At 63.0% G+C, this 19,192-nt stretch overlaps 2 protein-coding genes across 4 annotated transcripts in view; one reads left to right on the forward strand and one right to left on the reverse strand.

The window, feature by feature from the left end:
* C15H7orf50 (chromosome 15 C7orf50 homolog) overlaps nt 1–19,192 on the forward strand; it is a 98,726-nt gene that overhangs the window by 56,962 nt on the left and 22,572 nt on the right. The window lies entirely within an intron of this gene.
* On the reverse strand, nt 1,590–12,993 carry GPR146 (G protein-coupled receptor 146). 3 transcript variants are annotated; one of them, XM_032606291.1, is made up of 2 exons: nt 12,836–12,993; nt 1,590–3,137 (listed from the first exon to the last, which is right to left on the reverse strand). In XM_032606291.1, exon 2 carries the CDS (start codon nt 3,129–3,131, stop codon nt 2,136–2,138), a length of 996 nt encoding a protein of 331 aa, XP_032462182.1. In that variant the 5' UTR covers nt 3,132–3,137; nt 12,836–12,993; the 3' UTR covers nt 1,590–2,135. The 3 variants fall into 3 exon arrangements, with proteins under 3 accessions (XP_032462182.1, XP_032462183.1, XP_032462181.1); XM_032606292.1 differs by lacking the exon at nt 12,836–12,993 and adding an exon at nt 11,701–12,048; XM_032606290.1 differs by lacking the exon at nt 12,836–12,993 and adding an exon at nt 3,361–4,232.

Here is a 19,192-nt window from a genome sequence, read left to right on the forward strand (position 1 = left end):
ACGTGGCAGGAGTACTGGGAATCAAACCAAACATACTGGGACAGCAGGAAGTGACCGAGGTGAATTCAGCATGAGATCGTCAAGCAAACGTCCACAGAAAGTAGTTCTGTGTTGTGGCACCAGCGGCCGAGGCAAAGGTGGGCTTGTGCCCTGCGGCGCGGGGGCCCTGGGGGGGGTGTCTGAGATGCAGCAGACGGGCCTGCAACTGAGACCCCACTGTGTCCCTCTGTCACCAGTAGAGGTGGACACCGGGACGGGGGAGGGACAGAAACGCGTGGCTGCTGCTGTCTGACACCTCCCTACCCAGGAGGCCCCCAGAGACTAGACAGCTTGCGACCAAAGCCACTGAGAAATTGATCAGAAGTAAAGTGATTTCAGGCCCCCTGTCCTGTTTGGGGAAGACCAGCTGGGCTGAGCGGTGCAGGACTGTAGGCAGAGATCTGGGCGCTGGGGGTTTACCTTTTCCCAGGAGCCGTGGGAGCAAAGAGCAGAAAGGGAAGCGGGGGTGGTGGGGTGGTGGTGGCTTTTATTCTCAGCTCCCACGGGGCTGCCGTACCTGCCGGGACCCTGTGGGGCGCCCTCAGCACAGCCCACTGCTGGGGCAGCTGCTGGAGGAGCTGAGGGGATGGGGAATTTGAAGACAAATCCCACCACAGCCCGGGGCCCTGGAGGCGGCTGTGCTCTTGTCACCAACCGACCGGAGCCGCCCAGACACCTCTTCAGTCCCTCCCTCCCCATCCCCGAGGTTTACTGTCCAGAACCATCCCCAGGGCCACATCGGGCAGGGCGGGGACCATCCCCGGCATCCAGTGTGTGTCTGTGCTTTTCTGCACAGGCTCTTCAGCCTGGAGGGGAAACAGTCTGCACGTAGAAAAGCACTGCAGCTCACTCAGGGCTCAATTTCCCAAGAGACTGGGACCAAATGGGGCGATTTCCCCGGTTGATGCCACAGAAAAGAGCCAGCCTCCTCCTCAGGGCAGCTGGGTGGTCAGAAGTGAACATGCGTGTATTTATGTGGCAGAAGCCCAGGGGCTGGGGCAGCGCCCACCATCACATTCATCCTTCCTCAGAAAGGTAACCTCGTACCTTTGCTGCAAACTTGAAAAACGAATCTTTGTTTCTAGGGAGTTTGGGGGTTTCAGAACTGAGGGTTGTGGGGCAGTAATTTCTTCGTGAAGACTTGGGGTGGGGGAAGGGAGGCTCCTCTGCGCCCCGCCCCGTCGGTCAGGTCGTCTGGTCTGTACCGTCCCGTCTGTCTGTCCCAGGAGCAGGCAGCACCCTTGTGGCCCCGGTGACGCCCGCCTGTCCAAATCCCTCTTTCCCGTCGGCAGTCCCATCGGCTTTCGGGTTAGGTTAGAAATCCTAACAGCACTTTTCTTCCTTCAGTTTATTTACTTTTGTGCACTTTGGGGACTTGTTTAGGACAGACCCATGCTGGCCCAGCGACAGCGGACGTGACCCGGGGGCACACCTGGGGTCAGGAGAGGCCCCGTCCGGACTCTTCGCCCACCACGTCCACGTGGACGCAAGTCGCCAGCAGCCCCGGCCCCGCGAGCCCACCACCCACCCATCCCCCGAGTGCGCTTCCGTGTGTCTCCTTCATTTTAATACCTTCTGACTTTCCTACCAAACGCCTCTTCGTAAACAACAAAACAAGAGGGAGGGGGGATGGAGTATTTTAACAATACAAAGTATAAATAGTGGCGTTAGATTTTCATCACTCATTTGAAAGCCAGACATGAGGCTGAGGGAAGCAGGCTGCTGCAGGCATGGACCTGAAAGGTGCCCGTAGGAGACAAGCACACACCCTGCGGACGGCCAGGTACCCCGATGGCACAGCTCATCCTCACACCTGGCGCCTGCTGCTCGGACATCACGGCCTTGGCCTCAGGGTGGCTTCTTGTGGGAGGACACGGGAAGCTCCCAGGGGACTTGCCTGGTTCTGCCTGGTCTCCTGGGGAGAGGGAGGGAGGGAGCGAGTGATGCAGGGCCAGCAAGTCTCCTGGATGCCAGAGTGGGGGGGGGCGGGGGAGGGAGGGAGCAAGCTGCGGGCGCGGGGGACCCGGTCACTGCGGGCTGTGCCTTCTGCCACGCGCCGTCTGCCCCTCGGTTGGCCGAGGCCCGTGGAGCAGCGTCTACGCCATCACCGGCTGTGCCCCCGCTTCGTCCAAGGAGCAGCTCTGGTGCCCACGTTGCAGCTTCTTCATCAGCCGCCGGAGTTTGCCGGGGAAGTTTCTGTCCATGTGGCGGTAAAGAAGCGGCACCACAGCGCTGCTGGCGAAGGCCAGGAACCTGGACAGGTCCTTGGCGAGGAGCAGCGCCCCCAGGTGGTGCCCGTCCGCTGGCCTCCCCCGCGCAGCCAGGACCGTGCGCCCCAGGAGCGTCAGGTAGTGGGGCGTCCAGAGCCCGAACTGCGCACACACGGTGGCCACCAGCAGCCTGTGCGCCGAGGGGTCCGGCTGGCCCGCATCCCGGTCGAGTGGCGTGTCCTCCTTCCGGATCCGCGCGAGGAGCACGAGCGCGTACAGCACGGCCAGGACGGGCACCAGGTACCCGCTGAGCAGCATGATGGCGTCGGCCGCCTCCGTGTGCCGCACCTGGGAGCACTCGGCCAGCCTGGCAGCCACATGGCCGCAGATGTAGAAGAGCAGGGAGGAGAAGCCGGTGAGCAGGGCACCGCCCCACACGAAGCCGCACACGTGCCTGGTGTTGTAGACGCTCGACATGTAGGTGCGCGGCAGCGCCCGCTCGATGTAGCAGTCGAGGGCCAGCAGCGCCGTGGAGTACAGGGTCACCAGCGCCGCCACGTTGAACAGCACCAGCAGCGTGACGTGGACCTCGCTGCCCGCGTCCCACACGGCCCAGCCGGCAGCGCCGGGGCCCAGCAGGTGCGCAGGCGCCAGGGCGCCGAGGACCAGGCCGGCCGCGGCCATGTTGGCGAAGTAGACGTCGGGCATGGTCATACCGCCCGGGTCGTGCAGGTTGACCAGCAGCAGCAGGGCGTTGTAGCCGAGGCCGAGGGGGACGCCGACAAGCAGGTAGAGCAGCGAGAGGGCGGACAGGGCCCGCTGGACATGCTGGCAGGGGAGCTGGTCCTCGCCGCCCGTGCCGTTGAGTGGGCAGCTCCACATGGCGGGCTGTGGGGAGAGCAGCGCGTGAGTCCTGCCTTCGACCGGACCTGGGCCCCTCCCTGCCCCCTGAACCAGCTGGGACGGCCAGAAACTGCCACATGCGTGTTTTCTGTGGTCGCAAGGTGGCGTGGCTGGAAGCTGTGAGGACCCTACCGGCCGCGGGAGCCTCCCTGGCCCCGTTTGCCAGGGAAACGTACAGCTCTTGGAGCCATAACGTGCCTGCTGTCACCTTTTGGTGATGGGTGGTGACTGGGTGGGCCACGGTGACAAAAGCCTGTAGAGGAGGGGGTGGACCCGAGGCCTGGCCTCCCGCAGCCCCGTCAGCCCCCTCCGTGGGAGCTGCAGCCCTGCCGGCGCATCCCTGGTTTCCCATATCAGTCGCGGAATCCTGCGATCACCCTGCTCCACGCTCCCCACCGTCCTGCGTCTGGGCTGAGGCGTGCCGGGTCGGGGTGACACAGGTCCCGAGCTGCTGCCCTCCTGCCGGCTCCGTCACGTCTGGAAGGGGCACGGCCGCTGCAGGGACACGGGTCCTCCCTCCAGAGCCCTGGGGTCAGGGGAGCCGGCGGGAGCTCCAGGCAGGTGACACGCCCTCGTGGGGTCCTCGGAGCCCTCTACGTCCTCTTCTTGCCGACTCAGTGCTGGCTCCCTCTCTCCCATCTCCGTCCCAAATGCCTGCAGGCTCCTGCTTGCTGAGCCACGGCCTGGAAAGTGGCTGGGGGCCGGGGAGCCGGTCCACCAGAGCGGCCTGTGCGTGCTGTGACCAGCCTGCGGCCTGGTCCCCCTCCACTCCGGCCTCACACGGCTCACAGGGCGTCCAGCGGCCCCCGGGCCTCAGTCCCTACCCTCCTGCCGTCCACGCACTCTCACTCTCCCACCACGCCTGCCCTGCCTCACTCCGGGCCCCACGTCTCCTGGTGCCTGGGCCACACTTCTGCACGCGTGGGCGTCCATCTGCGGGTTCTCGTGACGCCCCCCCCTCCCGGGGCGGGTGCAACGGCTCTTCCCTCTCTGTTTCCAGCCAGTTTGAGGCACGAGGGTTGTGTCTGGAAGGACCAGCGTGTGGGATGGGCAGCCCTGCCCTCTGGCTCCCCCCATGGCCCCACGGCAGGTCCACTGGTGCCCCCGCCCCTCCTGGGGGTCCCCATCCATGTGGCTCAGCCAGGGGAAGTCAACTGAGCAGAGGTTCTCGGAAACCGAGGACAGAAGGGGGGGGCCCTGTGGGCTCGTGGGCCACGGCCAAGGAGGGCAGGGGGGAGCGCTGTCGGAGGAGGGGCAGAGCTGCTGCCAGGGGCCCTGCCCTGGCTGAAAAATGGCTCCGTTCTTGGGAGGTGATCACGTGGAGTCAACCTACTGAGAATTTTCTTCACACACTCATGTGCTCGTACAGCCTGCTCACTCGGCCCGAGAGGGGCTGTGTCTCAGGAGTCAGTGCCGGGTTTTTGATTAAGAACCTGCCCGAGTTTGTGTTCTGGCAGTTCATAAACACAGAACTTAGAAACCCTGCCCCATGAGCTACAAGCAGCTCTGTGTGCGTCCTCTTAGTTATGAACTGTGAGGACACTTCTGATCTCAGGTGCAGATAGTGAGCTAAAAGTACCAGTTTGCACTTGCTTTCCGTCCATCCTTGCTTCTTGTCCCTAGGTTCTTCCTGGAGGCCCCTGGTCTCCAGGTGTCATTCAGAGGGCCCAGGGCAGGGACACCTGCTGGGGGGGCCGCCTCATGCACAGAGGAAGGTGCCTGGCGTTTTCTGAAGTGGGGAGGCCCATCCTCACCTGCGTGGGCACGCAGGGTGAGAAGAAGGGAAGGAAGCAGACGGGTGACACCGCTGGCACCGAGGGGACGTGTCACCGGGACACTTGCAGGCCGGGGATGGGGGGCCACCTGGCTCAAGACTGCGCGGGCGGTGCCTGTGGGCTTCCAGGGGAGCTGGGGGATCTCATTTGGGGACGCTTGGCAGGTGGCACTGTGACACCCCCAGACCTGCCGAGCGGCAGTGAGCCTGGCGGGAGAGCAGCGGTCGTGTCGGGAAGTGACTGCCCGCCCCGGCGGCAGGGCAACCGGTCAGGCCCGCTCGAAGCCCAGCCGGGTATCCTGAGGACGGTGGTGGGGGCGGCCGTCCTGCCCTGTCCAGGTCCTGGTGCTACTTCTGCAGGGTGCCCTGCCCTGCTGGCCGCAGACTGGCCCTGCCTCCCCCCCTCGCTGCCTGCAGTCCCCCCACTTCCCTTTGTGCTCTGGTTTTGCAAGTGCTGGAATCTGGGAACAAGACCCTCCTCCCCACCCCCGCACCCCCAGGCCCTGTGAGGAGGGGGCCTGAGAACAATGGCTTGGCTCACCCCCTCCACACGGCTGGGCTGGGCTGGGCTGGGCTGGGCTGGGCTGGGCTGTCTTTCCAGTTACCAGCTCTGTTCACTTACTTCCCGAGAAAGAGGAACTGGAGAAAGAGGAACTGGAACGGCTGCCAGCGCAGAGACCAAGATTCCAGGAAGGGCCCTCTCTGCGGTCCTGCCCCTCCCAGAGGCAGGACAGAAGGGGCCAGGTAGGCCCTGAGCGGCTGGGCTCCTCCCCTGTGCCTCGGCGGGCTGTCCCTGGTGGTGCCGAATGTGGAGCGTTTGGCGCTTTTCATTCTGGAAGTTGTCACATTCTCCCCAAGTGGCAGGATTAATAATCCCACTTCCAATGGCCCCGTCACCTGCTGCAGCCCTCTCAGCTCCAGGGGTCAGCACGAGCTAGGACCCCAGTGGCCTCTTGTCCAGGCTGGCCTTAGGAACAGGCTGGTCCTGTCGCCCTGTCCTTGGGGCCTACCTGACACCTCCTGGTCAGAGCTGCCCGTGCTGCTGCCCGCTGGGCCCCTCGAGGCTCCCGGGCCTGCCCTCTTCTGCGCCCTCACGCCCTCGCCCTCCCCCTCCCCCTCCCCCCCACCGGCTCTGCCCTGTCCCCCCAGCTCTGTCCCGTCCTCCCGGCTGTCCTGTCCTCCCGGCTCTGTCCTGTCCTCCCGGCTCTGTCCTGTCCGGCTGCCCTCCCGCCTGGCCTCCTCCGGGCCCGCCTCCAGACTCGCTGGCCCGGGTGGCCGCCTTCCTCTCATGCTTTCGCTGTGTCTCCGCTCTCCAAATCTCCCCCATGCCTCCTCCGGCACCAGCACCCAGTTGCAGCGCCCACACCGGGTCTCGTCCACGGCCCCTTCGTCAGACGAGACACCAGGAGTGGCCCCGACCTCCTGTCCTCCCACGGGACTGCACCCAGGGGCCCTCCGTGGACTCCCACTCCCGCCAGCCCGGCTGGGTCCCGGTTCCATGCCCGAACCTCTCTTCTGCCTGGTTGGGATCCTGGCCTCCTCCCAGGGACCCTGCCTGACTTCCCTCCGCTGGGCCCGGGGAACATACAGGTGTGTGCACGTCCACCCAGAGGCAACCCAGTTGCTCTCGGACCCCGGCCTGCGGTCGCCTCTCTTCTGCGGCAGGCGTGCCGAGCCAGGGCTGCAACCAGCCTCGGTCCACGGAGCAGGGCCGCGCCTGACGCGTGCAGGCGTGTTGCCTCGGGGATCGCAGCGATGCCAGCGGGAGGACCGCCGAGCCCCGATCGTCTGCTCGGCCGGCGTGTGGCCCTGGGCCGGGGGAGCGGGCTGGTCGGCACCCGTGTCCTGGCCCGGCAGAGAAGCGGGAAGCAGCTCCGCAGGCTGGCACTGGCACGCGCCTCGGGCCGTCCGCGGTGGTCCAGTTTCAGCTTTATCCTGTTCCTCCTATAAGGGGGTTAATCACTGATCTAAAGGTGACTTGCACCCCCGCCGTCTTGCTTCTGATTATGCTTCTGAAGCAGCAGCCTTGGCCCTGCCAGCACGGCGGCTTTCACCGCGTCCGTTCCCCGGCCTGGTCCCGGCATGGCTGCTATGCAGCGGGCGTCTGGCCAGTCTCGTTCGAGGGGATGGAGAGTCTTTAGCTCCGGGCCAGGGTGGTTCCAGGCTTGGGGCCAGCAGTGGAGAGGAGAGAGGAGGGTGGTCAGCCTGGCAGCGCAGAGAGTTACCTCGCCCGCGGGAGGGCACCGCCGGCCTGAGACTCCAGGGTGGATGGAGGTCGTCTCTGTGGGCCGGGGTGGGGGGGCTCAGCTGGCTCAGAACGTTGCCCCTGGCGCTGAAGCACCTGCTCAGGGTCTTTCTCTGCAGGCTTGGCTGCATGCATGGCACGAGAGGGTAGCCTTGGGAGAGGCTGGAGCTCAAAACTCATGCTGCTTTCAGAGAGTCTGAGAGGACCAGGAAGGCGGGTGGCGTTGGGCCCGATGAACGAGCTGGCCTGCGCGTGGCCTGCCGGGGCTGCTGCTTTGTGAGTGTGACGGGGACGCTCTCAGGCCTCCCTGCCCACCTGCTGCGTGCGCGGCACCGGGGGCTGAGGGAAGCCTTCAGGGGAACACAGCCGAGGGCACCACTGCCACAGCACGGAGGGTCCCCTCTCGGACCCCAGTGGCCTTGCCCTCTGGAGGGAACCAGGCTGAGGCCCCAGGGCCAGAGGTTCACGGTCAGACAAGCTGGCGTCCACCTGTGGTACCTGGGCAGCGGCACTGCCACTGACCTCAAGCTAGCCCGTCGGAAGGGCATGGTGATAGGGCGGCCACCTCCAACGGGGCAGGCAGGGCGAGCCCTGCTCGGGGCTGCCGGACGTGGAAGTAGTGGTTTTGTCTCCACGGGAGGCCCAGGGCACGGAGCCGTTTCGGGGTTCTGTCCCACCGCACCCGTTTCTGAGGACTCAGCTGTCTCTAGAGCCCCCTCTCTTCCTTGACCCTCAACTGGAGTGACTGTCATTCATCACAGATGTTCCCGTGCACAGAAGTACTGATAGTTTTCTTCCAAGACCCTCTCTGGGTTCCAATGATTACCTTTCAAGAAGACGTTCTCCCAGACTCGCCAACTTCCAGCCCTGGGAAGGCTCGGCCACCCCGTGGTCACGCCGTGTGCCCCTCGGGTGGGAGCTCCCTCGGCTGTGCTGGGCGGGAGGCTCTTCGGCGGGGTCGTCGGCATGGCACTGAAGAGCTGTCTGCTCCAGGCTCGGGCGGGGAGGAGCGGAGACACCACGAGAGGAAGACCCACGGCCGCCGGGCTCCAAGCGGGATGCTGACATGAGCACAGCGTGCGGCGCTGGCCGAGCACCCCAGGGCAGCTCTCCTGCTGTCTTGAATTCCGGAGAAGATGGTCCCCGCTCTGCTCTGGGCCCTGAGCAGGCACTTCCAGGATGTCTGCCGCTCTCTCTGGCACCCAGGAGGCCCTGTCGGATGGCCCTGTGGCCTGGGTGGGTGCCGGGCCGTGCTGACTGGAGTCACGTGTGGGCCGAGAGGGTCTTGCGGGACACGGGCTTAGTGTGGAGGCCCGCTCTAGGTGGGCGTGGCTGGGCCTCAGGAAAAGTGAGCTGACACGGTATAAACCACGCCTCTGCTCAGCGGCCCAGGAAGCCATGAAGCCCAGGAGGGGCCGCGGTGTCCAGGGCCGTGGGGGCAGCGCAGTGAGGCAGCAGCTCCCCCCCAATGATCGGTGACTGCGGGGCCCTGGCGGGGGACTGGCCACAGGCCTGGTCAATGGAGCGCAACAGCCGGGGCCCGCTGTGAGGCGGTGCCCACCTGGGGACCTCGGGGCCACGGGGTGCACGTCCAAGCCCTGCTGCACCAAGGGCCCTGCTTTTATACTTAGAGAAGGCAGCTCAGATGCGCCCCCTGGCCTGACTCAGTCCTCCCCTCGGGAGGGACCCACGCTGCCTGCTGAGAGCTCTTGCCCGAGGGCTGCGAGGGAACCAAGCAGTGGCCTGTGAACTGGGCCGAGGGGCCGAGACCGGGACTCCACATGGTTGACGACCGGGCTCCCTGGGCACCCTGCTCACAGCTGCCTGGCTTTGGTCCCTGGGTCAGGAGGTTGTCGCGAGGGTGGAGTATGTGCCGTCAGCGGATGAGCCTGGCCAGTCCCCGGCGTGTGCAGTGGGCTGCGGTTCCTCCTCCTCCTCCACGGTCCGTTACTGCAGAGGAAGCTGCCGCGTGAACTCTCACTCAGACTCTCTGCCAGCTGACACGTGGGGAGAGGACGCTGGCGGAGAGAGGACAGAGGGCTTGAGTGCGGGCACAGGCCAAGTGCGAGTTCTCACGGGGAGAGGCTGCAGGCCCCATCAGACCCCACAGCACAGCTCAGAGTCCCTGGGACCCCAGTAGGGCCTCGGTAACAACGCAGGCAGCTGAGCTGGGGTCCCAGCCCCGTGGGGCTGGTCTCCACCCCAATGGCACCCCTGCTTACAGATGCTCCGCCGTCCCTTCTTTCATTCTCTGCTGGCAAGGACTGCACGTCAGTTGGGCTAGCTGCTGGAAGTGTTTTGAGGCCAGATGTCAGCGTCTTTCTTCCATGATTTTTTTTTTTTTAAAAAAGAACCCAGAACGGTATAAACCAACCCTTCAAAAGTGAATGTCCACAGGTAACTAAAAACCTTGCTCAAATTCAGGGCTACAGTGTACGGTGATCTCTGTGGAAATTGGAGGATGCCAGGAGCGCGTCAGAGCAGCAGCCTGGCGGGGCGGGGAGCGGGCGGCTGTGGCGGGCAGGGGGTCCTGAGTGAGCGTGTGCGCATGCATGAGTGTCAGCGTGTGCGCGCACACAGCCCGCAGAACCAGCCAACTCCCGTCCGAGGTCGCTGAACTTGTCCCACTGCACCCATCTGTTTCCACCTGCCGAGAGCTCCCTGAAGGGGGAGCATTCCTTGATCCGTGCCCTGCAGCCTGGCTGGCTGTGTCCGGGAAGAGGAGGCCTGAGATGGTGTTACAGGCTTTTCCCCAGAGTGCCTGGGCAGTGCGGCTCGGCCTGGCTTTAGTCCTGGAGACCCGCGCGCACCGTAATACCTGGACTTCAGCTGAACGCTCTGGAGCCCTCAAAATGCTTTGAAAATGACTCCTGAATGTTTATTTCCTTTTGTAACAGCGGATAGAGGCTCTAGCTACAATTAACATGCAGCTGGTAGGAGCCAGACGCTCCGGAAAGGCTGATGTTTTCATAGGTCTTCAGTGTAGACAGCTTACGCCTCTGATTCCTGTCACAGGCGCTGCGCCTTCCTGGCTGTGATAAGAAACGGTCCATTCTGTAGATGGAGTGTCCTGATTTTTGTAGCCTGTTGCTTTTGAAGGTTCTGAACCGAAGAGTGGTGAGCGGGAACCAGGCAGCCTGCCTCAGGCATAAACCGAGCTGCCTCTGGCTCTCCGTGGGAGAGAACGGGCACGTCTGCCGCTCGGGAAGGGCTGCAGGAACGGGGACCAGCGGCCCGGGACGCCCGCCCGGGGTCCCAGGCTCTTCACCCTGGGAGAATATGGGACACGTGTTCTCTTGTTTGTGGAGCTCTAGTTTCTTGCCTTCTTCTTGTCCGCTGACTACCTTGGTTTGAGGCTAATGCTCCTTCCAGGTAATCTCAACCAGGGGAAAACAGAACCAGGAAGACTCGCTCAGAAATTCAATGGCCACACGGAGAACAGACCGGGCCTCCGCTCAGGTTCCGCAGCCCGGCACCCTGCTGGGCTCCCCCACCCCGCCCTGCCTCTCCCTGGAGTGCTCTTACCTGGGCGGTGCTCGGAGCCACAGATCTTATCGCTGCCTGTGGTTCTTTCCAAGGGAGGAACGCCCATGACACTTGGTGTAATAGCCTTCCTTGGTTCTCATTAAAACTGGGAAACTCCTAGGTGCGCTCTGCCCTCCCACCACGTGTGTGGGAGGAAGGGGACCCGAGGGGTCGCATGGGACAGGCGGCCCGTGTCACCCTGTCCCTCTGCTATTCAAGGGGGGCTCTGTTGGCAGGTCTTGGGGGCCGAACTCGGCCCCTTGGCCGCATCACGTTTTAGCTTCTCAAGTTAGAAAGTTCACTTTTACTCCCTAGACTGAGTCCCCTCCGCTCTTTGATGCCTGGCTAGTGTTCTGGGCTCCCGGGCCTGTGAGACCCCGTGGACAGACGCAGCCTGGTGTGGCCCAGTCGTGCAAGAGGCTTTAGCCATAGAGCGCTGAGGAGCCGGCGGGGAGCAGGGGGAGGTAGCTGGGCGCTCTGCTGAAGGAGGGAGCAGCCTGGGTGTGTCCTGTGCAGAGCACAGCAGCCCTCACCCCAGACAAGCCCTGGGGTGCAGCTGGGGCATGAAAGGCCGGCGGCAGGTTGTATTTTCAGGGTCCAGATGACATCCTAGGGCCTGGAGGATGGATGCAGCTTGCCCGAGGAGCACCTTCCCCTCCCCGCCCCGGAAAGCGGCCAGTCCCTCTTCCCACCAGCAATCATGCACGCATGCTTCCTGGCAGGGATCTTTGCAAGCATGTCACTTTTTCGTTATATAATAGGTATAAGCAGCTCTCCGTTCTAACCTAAAACCCCACACACCCACATCCAGCGGCTATGCGTGCCTTTCTCCCGTCACCTGCCTGCCAGGGGCTTCTGAGTTCCAGGGACCCCAAGTCAGTGCAGAACTGATACTGTGCTCGTCTCAGGGTGTTTCCCTACCCCCCCAGGGAGGCAGGACAGCAGTGGTCAAGGGCAGGGCCCCCCCAGCTTCCTCTCCGTGACTCGGCACAGTACGCACTCACCAGATGAAGCTATGGTTTTTCAAAGCCTGTTATCTTAGAGAGGACTTCTTCATTTAGGAAGATACTAGAGGTTCCGGTGTGGGGAGCTGGACCCTGCAGCGGGTCATGGAGTGTGTGGCCGTCCCCTCAGCATAATTTTCAATAGGGCCTCTTTTCCCTCTCAGCGGCGCCCTGGTGGGGAGCCAGTTGCGACGGTAGTGTTAGTGTCTGGTCCCCCTTACGCGTGGGCAGCCTGGAGCATGGTCAGAGTCTTCGTGTTCACACTCTCGCGTCTGCAGAGGCCTGGAAAGCAGGCTGCTCGCCCCCCGGGTGACTGAAGGCCAGCCCGGCTAGATGCTGCAAACAGAGCGGGGAGGAGGGGGCCGCTGCTCGCAGAGGCACAGAGCTGGTTGTCGGCAGGTGGCCTGGAGCTGCCAAGTGAGTGCACATCCAGCGGTGGGGGAACAGTCTGTCAGGTCCAGACGCACCCTCTGTCTCCCCACCCTCTGTCTCCCCAAAGCCCGGACGGACGGACTGCGACACTGAGACCAGGGCCCCACTGAGACCATGAACCCGGCTACCGTGTTCATGTCATTAACTTGGTGTTGGGTTTCTGGTCCTGGGTAGATGGGCGCTCAGAGGCTGGGGCACTGCCTTCTTCTCAAGTTTTGAAGGAGCCTGATGCCCAGGGGTTTTTATCTTTTTATCAAGTGTCCTAGACCATTAACGACACTTGATATTTCCATTTAGACGTTGCTCCAGAAGTTCCTAAGATTTTGTAATCATAAAAGGGGACGAAAGTTACAACCACGGTGACCCAGGAGCAGGCGGTCGGTCCCCGGCAGGACACGTGAGGAGCCGGCGGTGTTGCTGAGCCTCCTACGCGGCCAGCAGCTCTCAGCTGCCCCGAACAGGTGAATGACCGCAGGGCAGCGGCCCCGGCCGGCTGGGCTCTGCACGGCTGGAGGGCAGCCACGGGCGGGGACAGCGCTCCCACCCGCCGGGGGACAGTGCCCGGGCGGGGCCGAGGGGACCCGAAAGTCAGAGCTCAGAGCGGAGCACCGGCCCCGGGCCGCTGCGTCCCGTGCTAGTGCCGCGCGGGCCGAGACCCCGAGTGTGCCCATCCGCCCCCGCCCCGCGTTCGGCGCCCACTCACCGGCTCGCTGGGCCGCGGACCGCGCAGTCGCCGCGAGGGGGGCAGCTCGGGGCTCCGAGAGAGGCGGCGGGGCTGACGGCGCGCACGCCGCGCGGGCCTGTGTACACACGTGACCGCGCCGCTCCCGCCCCGCCCCGCCCCGGGAGTCCGCCCCGCCCCCGGGGGCGCGCCGGTGGCCGGCCGAGGTCCTGGGCGGGCCAGATTGCTGAGTCAGAACGCGCTCTAATCCGCAGGGGACAGGCACCCCGCCCTCGGAGGTTGTAATCGGGGCCTGCCAGGCGCACCTGCTCCTGTTTCCCAAGTGTGGTTGCTGGCTCCAGGTTCACCCCCTACTTCCTGGCCTGAGGAATTTCTTTGTAAACAACTGGCCGCAGGAAAACCATTTAAAGAGACAGTGCACTGTTTGCAGCCTCATTGATTCCGTAGCTGCTGTTCTAATTGGGTGTTGGGAAAGTTACAGAACAAGGTCGTTTTCTCTGCTCTAAGGCTTGTGCTGTAATAGTGCTCCCGGCAACGCGATCTGGCTCCAGAGCTAAGAACATTTCTGAAAATCCACGTGTGCTGTGTGACCAGGGGTGGACGGAACAGGAATGATGGGAATAGTAACCAAGGCTGGCCCTGGGTGTCATGGTCCTGCCGGCTGGGCTCAGGACTCCACCTTGGGCCATCCTGCTTGACAGGACGGCTTCCTGACCAAGGGATCGGAGAGGGAAGTTGGGGGTCAGCTGGGGGACCAGACTGCCTCTCGCTCTCTGTCAAGGTCATGTACAGACTCCTGGGGCCCCCACCCTCCCCTTGGCCCTGTTGTCATTACCGTAACTTGCTCGCCATGCCAACACCAGGTCTTTGTGGCAGCAGGCAGGCATCCAGCCGTGGGAAGGCTAGTCCCGTCAGCCGGCACTGACATCCAGCAGCAAGGGAGGATGGGCTGTGTGCCAGCTTCTGTTCTGGGCCCTCAGAGCAGCCTTTCAAGGTATATGCGCCATGTTTCATCAAGTCGGAGACTCCGTGCGCGCTGCACACGCCAAAACGTTATGGACCGCTACAAGAAAACAGTCGGACGCTGTGTGTTGTAAGAAGCGTGCTGCTCTTAGAGTCGCCAAAGTGAGGAAATATGCCTTACCATCAATGGAGTACGGCTCCCTGCTCGTTTTAAATTGTACTGAGATTCAGAAAACGTAAGCAGCGTGCCCGGGGTCATGAAGCAGAGTGGAGCCAGAATTTGCACTCAGGTGGTCTCTGCTTTCTAGATCAGGGCTTGGGACTTTGGGTCGTCCTAGCGATCTGCCTAAGACATGTTGTTGTCTACTTTTTTGAAAGGCCTAGGACCCCAGAATTCCTGGTCAGAGTCCCTGGAATGCCAGGCTCAACAAGGTCTGCCCACGGGTGCCCACGCCTGGTGAGCTGCCGATCGTAACTGGGAAAAGCAGGCGTTCAGCCCCGTCCCAGCCCCTCAGCCCCTCGGGTCACCCCATTGCCTTATCTGCAGAGAAAGACTTCCTCCACCAAGCAGGCCCCGGCCAGGGAGAATGGCAGAGTCTGTGTGTGTCGGGGGATCTTCAAAGAGGACTCACCCTCCAGCTGAGCCCAGATCAGCGTTCTCTAGCTGGGGAATGTAAACACGCTCCGTGGGGCCCCAGCTCTGTGGCCTGCTGCTAGCTGCTCCCAGAGTTCAGGCCAACTCCTGGGCAAGACCCAGGTGTCTGCAGGGACAGCTGTACCGTCCTGGGGGCAGGAGGTGTGGGAAGCTGGTCCTGGTTCGTGGGTTTCCAACTGCATCTCTGGTGTTGACTTTTGAAAACCGCGAGGAGTCGGCCTCCCCTGCTCTTTCTGGTTAAGGCCCCCAAGGAGCAGTCAAGTGCTCCCAGGCCCCAGGCCTCTACCTTTGTAGCTGCACACGCCGTGTTCACAAGGCTGGTGCCCTAACTGCGTGCCACACGGTGCAGCACTCTGGCCAGCGCTCCGCTGGGGTCGTGGACATGACTCTCCGTGGATGCAGACTGCTCACCAGTCTTGAGACTCGTCTTCCCCGGTTGTCCTCGAGCGGCAGTCGATCCCACGCCGGGGGCTCTGGACTGCTGGCCGGGGACTCGAGGGTCACCTGCTGCGGGAGCCGCACTTGGTCCTTCCCTCAGGGGCGGGGAGGGTGACAGCTGCCCTCACCGACAAGGCGGGTGGGTCTTTCTTTTTAGGAGTTCTGCCCGTTTAGGAGAGGCGCCTTTTTAGGAGTTTCACACCTACAAGGAAATGTGATTCTATGTGAAACGTGGGTCAAGGGCAAGGAACGTTTAAAGTTCCCTTATTAGTTCTTGCGAGTGTGGCTTGTAGTGAGGTTATGTGTTTTGATGTCTCTGTGGCTCTGTTACTATAAGTCGTGCTGCTCAGGCCCCGGTAGTTGACTTTGATAAGGAAGCGTGAGGGTCTGGTGAGAACCTGAGTCCCACCCTGGAGGGGCCGGGGGTGGACGTCAGTTGACAGCTGGGCCCGTGGTTTCTGTGTGGTCATCCTGGGTCGTCACTCTTGTCAGCGCAGTTGCCTCACTGCCTCCCCCTCCTTTCTAAATCCCACCCTACTCGGCCTCTGCCGGCACCTCTTCTGTCCTCCGTGGAAGCAGATCCTCCCCATTATTAATGTGAGAAGTGCCCGGGGTGGGTGTGTGACAGGGTCCCTGCCCTCGGCGTGCAGGGCCTGGCGCGGGGACCACCCAGACTCCAGGAGGGCAGTGGAGCGGCACCCGGTGTCAGCCCTGCCCGAGCTGTGCCTTTCCTGGCCTGGGGGAGACCGGTGGCTCTGAGAGGTCGGCACGCTGACGGGGCCCGCCCTCCGGGAGCCCCAGGCCGGCGCGAGGCAGGCCGTGAGCCGGGGCTCTGGTCCCCGACGGCGAGCACCAGGGACGCCGGCAGTCGGCAGGGGTGCAGCTGGGCCAGCCCTGGAGGAGGGCCACCGAGGCTGAGGCCTGGTCCCGGTGCTCTGTCTAGCCTGAGGCCGACGTGCGCTCCGCACGCCTAGCAGCCCTGGCACGGCCTTCGTGGTGCTTCTTAGGTCTGGAAAATGTGGCCCCTCCCGAGAGCCCCTGGGCGGCCGCCTGACGGCAGCCGGCTAGGCAATAGGGCGGCCCCTCCGGCTCTCAGGTGTCCCGACGCTCGCCCGACAGCGGCCTGCCCTCCCCTGCCCCGTGGCCGTCTTCTCATCCTGGCCTCCATGTGCGAGGGACCACCGACCCACGGTGGTGGGCCACGAGCCTGGCTGTGACGAGGACGCCTCCCTACGGACGCGCCGCACGGGCCCCGCCGCCCACTCCGATTCCGGCGCCGCACTGCCCCGCGCAGCCGCTGCTCCGCAGCCCTCGCCAGCCCAGCTGCCCCGGCTCTCGCACGGCCGGCCGCTCCAGCCGCGGGAGGGGAGACGAGGGCACGCCCCCACCCCCGCTACGGGGCACGCGCATGCAGGGGGAGGACGGGCACGTGGGGGCTCCGCACCTGGGCTCCCCTCACCCAGCAGCAGCAGCGCGGGTCGTCGCGGGGATTGTAGGTTAACCCGCGATGTGCTTAACTGAGGTTCGCCGCGGCCCCGGCTGTTCAGCCACGTCGGCTCTTGTGTCCGAGAGAAACAGGCGCTGAGCACCACACGAGGGTGCAGGGCGAGCGGGTGCCCGCGGGACCCGGGAAGGGGCTTTACGGAGTGATTTCCTGCACTTAGTGGGATTCCCAGTGGCCACCAGGCCCGGTTTAGAGAGGCCGGGGTCCAGGGGATAACAGACCCCTGAGCAGAGCAGACAGCTGGGGCTCCGTGCGGCCCGGCAGCCTTATCAGAGCGCCCCCCAGCTCCCGGGGATGCTTTGGCAGCTCCGCTTTGCAGGTGGGGAGACCAAGGCCCCGAGAGGAACTGACCTACACAGGGTCCTGCCACGCTCATGGGCTGGAGCCCAGGTCGGTACCAGGTCGGTGGGCTTTGGTGGCCCCTCGTGCTCCCTGTTCTGAGGAGCAGGGATCAGTCCGTCGTCTGCGGTGGGCGCAGCGCCTCAGCCTTTGTGCAGCCCCGCCCGTGGGCCCCAGGGTGCTCCCCGGCTTGGATAGGGCGGGTTTCCCCGTGGCCGTCTGAGCGGTCCTGGAGGGGAAGAGCCAGCGTGGCTACAGGACCACGTCCGCTCGGTGGTTTTCTCGAAGCTGGATCTTCCCTCGGAGCCGAAGATGTGGAGGAAGTTGATGGTGGGAGCCCGTGCGACGCCCAGTCGTCGTCTGACTTTGGGAGGCCGGCCTCCGCGGTGCAGCCTCAGAGGCTCCTTCCCAAGGAGTCAAGTCAGCGCTCCCCAGAGTCAGGGGAGCACGTCACCCAGCTCTGCTGACGAAACTTTTCTGCCACACTTTTAGCCAAGAAGAGCTCACGGTCCGGCTTCCAAATAATGCAATCAATGACAATATTCCGTTACTTAGAAAAAGCTGTTCCGCTGTAGTCATGTGTGCTTTTATTTGTGTGTACTGCGTGTGTGTGGTATAAAACACACGATTCACATCAGAGCCGTACACTGAAGTGTTCCAGGTGCGTGTGAAGAAATGATGAGATGTCTGGGGCTGAGGGGCGGAGGGGGAGATGGGCCACACCGTTGGACACAGGGGGTCACCACACTTCCCTTAATAACAGAAAGAGGAGAAAAGAGGGAGGGTGGTGGGCCTGAGCACGTCCCGGGGCCGCCTGCTGGGACCTGCGTCCTGCCCCATGTGCGCTCACCCCTCCACTCCTCCTGCAGGAGGGGGTTCACAAAGCAGGACTCGCTGTCTTGCTGACGGTTGGCGGGGAGCCTCTGTCATGCCCTGTCCCTCGAGGGAGCCCGTCGATCGCTGCCAGACTGAGCACTGCTGCTGCTGCTGCCGGGTAGGACCTCGCAGGCACGCACCTCGAAGCTGGGGTTAGGAGGGGAAAGAACCAGAGTTTTTATTCCGGGAGTTTATTTTTTCTCTTCGCAAACCTTTAATCGACGTTAAAAATAGTGCATGTGGGGCTTCCCTGGTGGCGCAGTGGTTAAGAATCTGCCTGCTAATGCAGTGGACACGGGTTCGAGCCCTGGTCCGGGAAGATCCCACATGCCACGGAGCAGCTAAGCCCGGGCGCCACAACTACTGACGCCCACACATCTAGAGCCCGTGCTCTGCAACGAGAGAAGCCACCGCAATGAGAAGCACGCGCGCCGCAACGAAGAGTAGCCCCTGCTCGCGGCAACTAGAGGAAGCCCACGTGCAGCCATGAAGACCCAACACAGCCAAAAATAAATTAAACTAATTAATTACTTAATCTAAAAAAATAGTGCACGTGACACAGTGCTTCCTGGAGAGCAGGAGCAGGGTCGCTGGAGGGGTGCATGGCCTGGGGTTTCCTCTCAGCAGCCCGCGCTGGGGGCATCCCGGAGTCTGCTGGCCACCTGCCGTTCAGGCGTGGCCCCAGAAGCCAGGGCACCATCCCCGCTACAGTGAAGGGTCCCAGGCCCAGGTCTGGCCGAGCCATGTGGGGAAGGCAGTCTGCCCCGTGCCAGGATCCTGCCCGAGGACTCAGAGGAGGGTGGGTGGGGGTGGCGGGTTTTACCCCACGTGACCTGTGGAAATGATGGGGGCTGGGTCTGGCAGGCTCCCCTATACAGAAAAGCGTGGGCTCAGGGCCGAGGCTAGATGCTGGACATTCGTGCAGGCTGGTTCCCCACCCATGGCCTTGCTCCCTCTGCCTTGGATGGATGGCCATCACTGAGACATGCAGTAGATTTTAGGACGCAAGATCAACATACAGAAGTCAACTGTATTTCTGTGCGTTCGCCATGAACGCTGAAACTGAAATTTAACATGGCAGTGCGGTGCCGTTCCTACCAGCCCAGCCTTGCTGCTGGTTTTCCGTACCCTTTGGGCATTTGCACTCTTCATGGAGCAGGTTTTTCCATGCAGGAGCTTTTGTTCAGGGGTAAGTTGGGGTTTTTCAGGTGCCTCCTTCCTTATTCTCTTTCCTAACCCTATGCAAGCACCTCTGGCCGCCATCATCTCCTGGGAGGCCGGAGGGCTGCCACCCAGGCTCTTGGGCCCAGGGGTAATGCCTCCTAGAGGGAGACCGCACTCTAGTTCTCTGCCGTGGCCTGAGGTGTGGGTGGGCATGCTTGGTGGAAGGCAGGGGGAGGTGAAGGGGAGAGGTGGGAAGGACTGTTGCTCCTTGGAGCTTGGTGAGGAGGGTGGGCCTAGGGCTTGGCAAGTGCCACTTATGGCAGGTTTAGAAATTTCCATATAAATCTCTGTTTATTAATGGTAAGCAAAAACAAACAGTGTGGTATTAATGGAGGGAGAGACACAGATCTGAATAGAGACCCCAGAAACTGTCCCACAT

The sequence above is a fragment of the Phocoena sinus genome, chromosome 15 (assembly GCF_008692025.1).
Source record: "Phocoena sinus isolate mPhoSin1 chromosome 15, mPhoSin1.pri, whole genome shotgun sequence".
NCBI lineage: Eukaryota > Metazoa > Chordata > Mammalia > Artiodactyla > Phocoenidae > Phocoena > Phocoena sinus.

Bases quoted from the DNA above. Each gene is read 5' to 3' on its own strand.
- GPR146 (XM_032606290.1), bottom strand. From the start codon at position 3,504: ATGGGAAACCAGGGATGCGCCGGCAGGGCTGCAGCTCCCACGGAGGGG. The intron at 3,138-3,360 runs GTGACAGCAGGC...CTCTCCCCACAG, and splicing joins TCACCACCCATCACCAAAAG to CCCGCCATGTGGAGCTGCCC.